This window comes from Propithecus coquereli, unplaced genomic scaffold, assembly GCF_000956105.1.
Source record: "Propithecus coquereli isolate 6110/MARCELLA unplaced genomic scaffold, Pcoq_1.0 Scaffold289, whole genome shotgun sequence".
NCBI lineage: Eukaryota > Metazoa > Chordata > Mammalia > Primates > Indriidae > Propithecus > Propithecus coquereli.
The window spans coordinates 1,852,381-1,861,205 of record NW_012148496.1 but is presented as its reverse complement, the minus strand read 5'-3'; the positions used below and the strand labels follow the sequence as shown (position 1 = coordinate 1,861,205).

General features: G+C 37.2%; 1 protein-coding gene across 1 annotated transcript in view; it reads right to left on the bottom strand.

Moving 5' to 3' along the window:
- The window catches only part of VAV3 (vav 3 guanine nucleotide exchange factor), a 508,157-nt gene that overhangs the window by 215,654 nt on the left and 283,678 nt on the right, over positions 1-8,825 (bottom strand). Inside the window, exons 10-12 of the mRNA XM_012648507.1 lie at positions 8,457-8,552; positions 5,288-5,356; positions 3,540-3,626 (exon numbers count right to left, since the gene is read on the bottom strand). Coding sequence (XP_012503961.1) covers positions 3,540-3,626; positions 5,288-5,356; positions 8,457-8,552 — 252 coding nt within the window. The remainder of the gene's footprint in view (positions 1-3,539; positions 3,627-5,287; positions 5,357-8,456; positions 8,553-8,825) is intronic.

Here is an 8,825-nt window from a genome sequence, read left to right as displayed (position 1 = left end):
ATATCGAGAACATGAATTCATTTACTTATAATCTTAAAAGGGAAGTTAGCTATGAAAAGAGAAAATTACCTGGAAGAATCCAAATCACAAGAAAGTTCCAGCAACTAATACTCGTCGAGCATCTACTGTATAGCAGCCACTGCTGTAGGTGCAGGGCAAAATGATGTAGACCCTGCCCTCATGGAACATGCTATCCAGTGAAGGGACGAATATCCACAGAAGCATATAGTCACAAACGCACAATTGCCATGAAGGGAGAGTACAGGAAGGGGGACCTAATTTGGTCTACAGAGCCAGAGATGTTCTGACTTAACGATTAAAAATAATGAACTATTTTCCCAGAGGCAATCAAATTTTTTAAAGTATTTAGAGCACTGATTGTACATGCTAAGGGAAAAAAGAATTGACTGAAAATTATCACTAACATCTAGAAATTCCTTTCTAATAAAGGACATAGATGTGTGATTAACTCTGAAATAAGAAAGTATAAAAATAAATGTGCCCTATCAATATCCCAACGATGTTTTTGTGCATCATTTTGTGCATCCGTTTCACACAGAATCTCAAGGGATCCAAAATAGTCAAAACAACCTTAAAAAGGAACAAAGTTGGAGGTCTCGCACTTCCTGACTTGAGTTCAAAACTTACTACGAACTTAAAATAATCAAAACAGTGTGGCACTGGCATAAACACAGATATTTAGACCAATAGAATAGTAAAGAGCCCAGAAATAAGTCCTCACATATATGGTCAAATGATTTTCAACAAGATTGCCAAGTCCATTCAGTGGGGCAAGGACAACTTTTCAACAAATGGTACTAGGAAAATTGGATATCCACATGCAAAAGAATGCAGTTGGACCCTTACCTTACACCATATACAAAGACTAACTCAAAATGTTTCAAAGTCCTACATGTAAGAGCTAAGACTATAAAACTCTTAGAAGAAAACAGGAGAAAAGTCTTATGACACTGGCTTAGCAATGATTTCTTGGATATCACACCAAAAGCACAGGCAACAAAAGAATGATAAATTGCACTTCATCAAAATTAAAAACTTTTGTGCATTAAGGACATTATCAACAAAGTGAAAATGCTACCCACAAAAGAAAGTATTTGCAAACCATGCATGATAAGGGAATGATATTCAGGATCTATATAAAGAACTCCTACAACTCAATAACAAAAACAAACAACTTGATTAACAAATGGGCAAAGCACTTGAATAGACACTTCTCCAATGATATACAAATGGCCCATAAACACAGGAAAAAGATGTTCAACACCATTAATCATTAAGGAAATGCAAATCAAAACCACAAAGAGATATCGCTTCATAATCATTAGGATGGCTACTATGAAAACAAAATCACAAGCGTTGGTGAGGATATGAAGAAATTGGAACCCTTTTGCATTGCTAGTAGGAACATAAAATGGTGCAGCTGTTGTGGAAAACAGTATAGCAATTCCTCAAAAAATTAAACATAGAATTAACCACACAATCCAGAAATTCCACTTCTGGGCATATTAACCAAAAGAAGTGAAAGCAGGCACTCAAATGGATATTGGTACACCCATATTAAGAGCAATATCATTCATGATACCCGAAAGAGGGAAGCAACCAAATGTTCAGCAATGAATGAACAGATAAAGAAAATGTGAAGTATACATATACAACGATATATTAGCAGACATTAAATGAACAGATATGCAAAAAAAAGAAAATTCTGACCTGAAAACATTATGCTACCTACAATAAGCCAGTGACAAAAAGACAAATATTGTATGATTCCCCTCATAATGAGGTACCCAGTGTAGTCAAGTTTACAGAGACAGAAAGCAGAATGGTAGTTGCCAAGGACTAGGGAGAGAAGGGATGGAAAGTTCATGTTTAATGAGCACAGACTATTTCGCAAGATGAAGAGTTTTAGAGATGGAGAGTGGGGAGGGTGATACAAGACTGTGAATGTACTTAATGCCACAGAACTACACATTTAAAAATGGTTAAGATAGTAAATGTAATGTTATTTTACCACAATTTTTTTAAATGCTACACAGCCATCCAGACAACATGCTACGAAATTCCAAAGAGGAAAGAATGATGGGAGATTAGGAAAAGGGATTTGTTTTAGTTAGACCTTGAAGGAATTTGTTAGGGAATAACGGGAAAAGACATTCTAGGCTCTGAGAAGATTCTGATCAAAGGCAGAACTTTAAAAATGTACAGCAAATTGGAGACCTTATAGCAGAATAGCCACCATGTAAACTATGTGGGCAGTTATTAGCTAAATGAGTTCAGAAAATTAGTATAAGTCCAGATCATCGAGGGCCTTAAATATCATGGTGAGGAATCTTGAAGACAATGGAAAACCTTAACAAGTCTGGGGAACAGAGTGGAGTGAGAAATGTACGTTTTGGAACTATGTGAAGAGATGATGAGACGCCACCTTGACTGGGAAGATGGCAGGCAATGGTGTCTTGAAACGGGGACATGGCTGAATGTGTGCAAAGAATGAGACAGGCTCACGATGTTTCAGAGAAAGCAGCAATAAAATTGCTGTACCAAAAACGTATCTTAAATCCACTCATCTCTATTTGCACTGCCCACAGGTTAACCCCGGCCGCCAGCCTCTCTTGACACGACTTCAAAAGCTTGCTGACTGGTCTGTCTGCTGATAGGGCCTTCCTGAAATGTCCCTCCGACTATAACACTCCCCGACAGAAACCTTTCTCTAGCTTGCCACTGCTGTCACAATTAAAACCCCACCTCAGTGCCTCGCCTGCAAAGCTGCGCTGTGCTGTTGCTCCCCGCTCACACCTCAGGGCCCATCACCCTTCCTTTCTCTCTCAATTCCAGCCACTGTCACCTTTCGGCTTCTTGGACACGCCTGGCTCTTGCCCATCTCTGGGCACTTCACTTGCTATGGCTTCTGCCTGGATTGATCCCCCTCACATCTTTGTGTGGCTTCTGATCTGTCAGGTTCCAGTTCCAGTGACTCAAAAGGACTTTTTCTAACCATCTTACCTGAACTAGGGCTCCTCTTAATATCTTCCCTCATAGCACCCAATTCTCAGCACTAATCTCACGATGGCATTTTTAAACTCTTTTTTTGCTGACTTCTAATCCTGAGACCATCTTGTCCATAGCTACAGTCCCAGTATCAAGCAAAGTGTCTGGTGCATAGTAGTCACTCAGTAAATAGGTGTAAAATTAATCAGTGAACAGGAATCGGCCATGAGTACGTATGGGGGAGAGGCAAAGAAAAGGAAAAAAATGGACTCCCACGTTTAGAATTCCGAGTGTTGGGAGAAGAGGCAGAGTGTGACTAAGGTAAGAGCCATAAGCGATGGCAGAAAGTCCCTGGGTAGTGACAAGTCACAGGCGCCACCAGACATCCACGCGAATGCTGCCAAACAGAGGAACTGGGAAAAAACTTCAAACGACAGAAACTTGAAGGTAAACTATCTGTTCTTCAACAGCTCCTAGAATGCCCTTCAATTTGGGGGTGAGGGGAGCTAGATGGAAGGATAATTACATACCAAATTTTCTATAGATAGCTGAAACTGTTTAATTTCACGAAGTGTCTCATTATCTCTTTTCACTTCATTCACATATTGTGCCAAGTCCTAGAGAATAAAGAGAAGGGTACAAAGAGAAGGCACACTAAGATTAGAGATGCAAACTTCTTTGAAAGAAAACACATCATTAATTCCATTAGTGGTAAAAGTAACCACCAGAACTGTTCAAGGACAATAAAATGAACATCCAGTCAATCAAAGCTGCATCTCAAAGGCTATTTAAGAATGCCTGGAGTACAGCTGGGAAGACTGGAGAGTTGTCATTCGCCACACCCCTGAGAAGGGTAAGGATGTTGTCGCCTTAAAAACAAAACAAAATAAGCTGCTATGCAGAGCAATGAAAAGGAAACCGGGTCGGAAGAATGTTAAGTTCCAAGCGTGTTAATAACTGACCTTGGGAGAAATGCACGGGTTACAATAAGGGCAATAGTGAGGGATTAGCAGGCAGACACGAGGAACTGAAAGTTAGACAATGAATCTAGCAAGACTGTTTAATGCAACCAGTTAATGTCTTCTTAGTTCCTAAAAGTATTCACTCAAGGAAGCCGGTTCAATTTTAAAGGGTTAATAAAGGAGAAATAAAGGAGAGGTGAGGAACAAAATAGCATAGAACTAAATTTAATTCATGAATTAAAGTGAACAGAAAACGCTGGCCGTGTCTCTCCATGTGCTTTCACCTATTTTAAAGTGTCTTTTCTTGTATTTGAGGAAACATTAGCTAATCTCTCCATACTGTAACCAGCTATTTTTATTACATGTGCTCCAGATTTTCCTGTTTTCTGAGTTATTTCTTTTTTCTCTACCCTCTTAAATTCAGCTGCAACAGTAGGAACAGAACTCTGCAGAAAGCAGTTCCTAACTTCGTTCTAAATGGAAGTCTGACTTTTCATAAGATGTATCCATAAACAACTTCTTTAAAAACTGGAAACTTGGTATGACTTTTCTATAATAATAAATGTGCGATGTTTCCCGACAGTGGTACCAAAATCAGCTAAACAGCAAAGTTAACACTGAAATCAGTACAGGATGCAGTTAAGGAATTATGCATTGCTCTGAGCAGGGTCACATTGCCATTTTTGTTTTTAAGAACAAATGTTTGCTTATGTTTTAAGTTATAGGCAAATATTATTTCTTTCAAAATCAATTTTATTCAACATAATGTGGAAATTGAGGTTTTATATTAATATATTCCCCCAATATGTTCAAAACACCTGCTTTTATCTACTTGTAGTTCTTGATTTTCAGATTTACGTGAAAATAGAAACTCAAAGTGAAATTCACTTGTATTAGTGCATAGCAACCACAAGGGTAAACCTGGCAGACACCCTCGTATGAGGAAAATAAGTCACACTGGGACTCTCAAGTCACTAGCTGACATACTGCTTATGTAAGCCAACAGTTTTCTATTAGCAATCGTGAAAACAATGTGAGATAAAACTGCTATATAAAATAGTGGTTATGAAAGTTGACATACTGGTGCAAAGGTTATTTTGATACACCTCTTTAAACACCTTTTATGTGTTTTTGTCTAACAGTTAAATCCATGCAAGTATATCTATTCCAGTAAAAAAAGATCCAGCTCTCCCCATCAAAAACAAATGTGTATTATAACATGTTAGCACATCATATATATTTATTAGCAGTTTAAATTCTATTGCTTTTAGGCAACAACAAAACATACAGACAAGTCACTGAGACACATGCCCTACCTTCATCGCATCAAGAGCCAGTTTCAGATTTGCCTTTTCGACAGGATCAGTGGTGTGTTTGACCAGCTCCTATTCGGAAGATATAGTTCAGTGCTACTTTCATCAAATTAAAACTAAGACATAAGAAGTAAAACATGTTCAAAACTAAGCCATTGTTATAATTTTTCTCTCCATAATGTGATAAATCTGATGTAACTAGGCTCCATTCCCTTCAAAAATCTCAAACTGTGAAAAGACCAACTAGACACCAAAAGAACAAGAGACACACTTGGGAATATTTTCCTTTCTAAGACAAATCTGAATTCTATCCCCCACCATTACACTGACACTGCTTCCCAAGTATTATGAAAGATCCCTTAAATGCTAACTGAATGGATAGTCTTTACTCATTATCACATTTGACTTCTCTATAGCTTTTCATTTTCCTGACTGCATCTCTCCTTTCATTTCAGGGACATCAGGGTGGTCTGTTCGTTGTTGTTATTGCTGTTGTTGTTTATTTGTCCATCCTAAATTTCTGCCTATTCATCAGTCTTTCACGGTTTCTTCTTTGTCTGCCTCTTAAAAAGTTATCGTGCCCTACAGTTCGCCTCAGCCCTCTTTTATTCTGATTTTACATACTCTACAAATTCTATCACAACCATTCTCACAATGTTGACCGTCACTTAACAGGGCAATCACTCTCAAATGCATGTGCTCAACCCAGGACGCGCACCTGAGTCCCACATCACACATGCAACTCAACAGTTCCACCTGGGTATCGCAAAGGCTCCCCAAATCCAACGTGCCCAAAACTTAATCCATCTTCACCCAGAACCCTGCTCTTGCTCCTGTTTATGTTTTATTGAATGATGGCATTTCCGTCAGTATACTCACTTAAGCCAAAACCTGAAAGGTGTCCCTAACTCCTCCCCCTCCCCTCTCCCTATGTCCCGTTGACGTTAATGTTGATCCTGCCCCTTGAAACCAACCTCACTGCCACTACTCAGGGTCAGATGCTCGCCCTTATTTAAACAGGTGATCAGAATGAGCACCTAATTGATCTTCTGACTTGCAGCCTCTCCTCATATAATCCATTCATGATGTTGACATCAGAGTTAGGTTTCTAAAATGTAAATCGGATCCTGGCTCCACCCGATTTAGGCTTCTGTGATGCTCCACCGAAGCTCTGGGCTGCACCCATCCCTCTTTGACTCTTTGTGATCTGAATTCTGCAAACTTCTCAATTCCTCTCCCCCCACTTCCACCCAAATAATCTATATTCTACTCATACTAACTTAATCATAATTTCCAAAATATGTTCTGATATCTAATCCCATTAGAAATGTCATTTCTCTCTCCTTAGAAAGCTCTTCCTCTCTGATCCACCTGTCAAATTCTTACTCTCCTTTCCAAGCCCAGCTCAAGAATCTCTCCTCTGGGAAGCCTTCTCTGACAGAGGCCTCTGCTCAAGTCCTTCGCCTTCTTAGGGTACAATTATTTAGGCCTTTGTTTGCACCACCTCTGCACCTTCGTAACACCTATTGTGTTATGCTGGAGAGCTTACCCTTCATTTCTCCCTTCTAAATGGTGACTCTATCAGTATAGGGGCTGTGTTATTGATATATCATGAGTGCCTAATGCTGTTTGGCACAGGGAAGACCCTCAAAAAATACCACTGGTGTTTCTTGCTGTAAATAGGACTGACAGAGAATTATTAAGTGTAATAAATCTGTTGAAATTCTATTCTTTTATTTCTATTTTTACTTTTACTTTATTAAATAAAAATAGTAAATTATTCTTAAAGTTTCTAATCCCTCACTAGAAAATATGCTGTTTATAAATTTGTGCTTTCAGAACAAAGCATTTCAAGTGATTTCCCTACTTTAGTATAGTAAGTAGAGAATGTCCAAATTTACAACCACATTTGTTCTACAAATTTCTACACACCAGAAATATAAGTTTTACTCTATACTATTTTGAGATGGAAAACCATTTCTAGTATTTTTATCTATGTGTGTTGTCCAAAATAAGACTTTTCCTATTTTAAAAAGTCATCATGGAATTAAACATACGTTTTAAATTTAAAATACAAAACAACTCGAGAAATTAGGGGGCAAAGTTCACTGACTTTTTCAAAAGTATAGTCATTTTATACTTTTATAAGTCTGTGCAGAACCCCATAAGGACCAAAATAGATACTTCTTAAAAATTGCACCTTCTAAATTCTTCAATCAATATTTAACTACACTGAAGTAACAAAATAAATTATTATATTATTTTGGACATGTTTTTAGTTCCAAGATGCCTTGGAAACTGACTGCCTAAATCTTCCTTATTACTTTTTCATAAAATCCAATTTGATTAAGTTGCTCTGAGTTTAGGTCTCATAAATGTTTTAATGCATTTTTAAGGAATAATCACGGTTTGAATTTTTCTGATTTCTCAGTAGAACGAAAACAGAGATGACTAATAATTTTGCAGCTACAGATGTACAAAGCACAGCAGTCTCAAAATTATATTTCACATACAGGTAGTAGATCTTTTTAAAATGACATTTCACAAGCATCAGCAGAGTTGACAGACTAATACAGTAAGACATTTCTTTGGAGCCGAACTAATGAGTCTCCTGGTATAGCTATCAAATTAAATTTATAAGACTCTCCACCCTCATTAGAGGACTAACTGTGGAAACCATAAGCTTTGTGGGTTATAACAAGAATCACTTCAAAATAAATGTAGTCTTATTATAATTTAGTACAGTAGACAGCAATATGGAATGTGACACAATTCTCTTTAATTTACTGCTATAAAGCAAAAGATCTGATATGATTAATCTGCCAGAATTCAGATGCATCACAACACTGAAACGCTAATAAATGATTACTTCTAACTATAGAAGACATGGTTGAAAGGATGTTTTGTTTTGCGTTGTTTTGTCTATATTTTTTGTTAGCAAGTCCTATTTGAAAGACACAAAATGTGACTTGTGGCAGATACAGAAACATCTTTGCTACAAAGAAGAAAAATTCTCAGCTGTTCTGTTATTTCCCACTTAGCTATAATAATAATTCAAAATTTTAAGGGGATAGGGCCCAAAACATGGAGGATCCATAACACATGTGATAGTTCATTAATATTTTGTAAAATGAATAAATGAGCAATAAACAAATAATCTTAAGTTACATACCTGAAGGAGAAGGTGATACTTTAAAACACGTTGCATAGGAACCACAAGCAAATCTCGAAGAGTAAATTTCCCATTATTTGCTCTTTTGGAACATTCCTAAGGAAATGATTTTTAAAAACTTGTAAAAAAATTTTGTCAGTTTTCTCAAGGGGAGTCATAAACATTAAAAAGATGCAAAGGCCTAAGCAGAACTGTTATTACACAAAAAATATTTCACTGTTTTCCTTAACAATATTTCTCTCTAGAGAGTATCTTCAATTAAAAAAAAAAGAAATCTTATAGTATTTTAACTCCAAATATGGAATCTAATAGAACTATTTTATGTATGAAAATTATTTTCTCCACTGCAAAACTGTGTCCCTTCAGGGT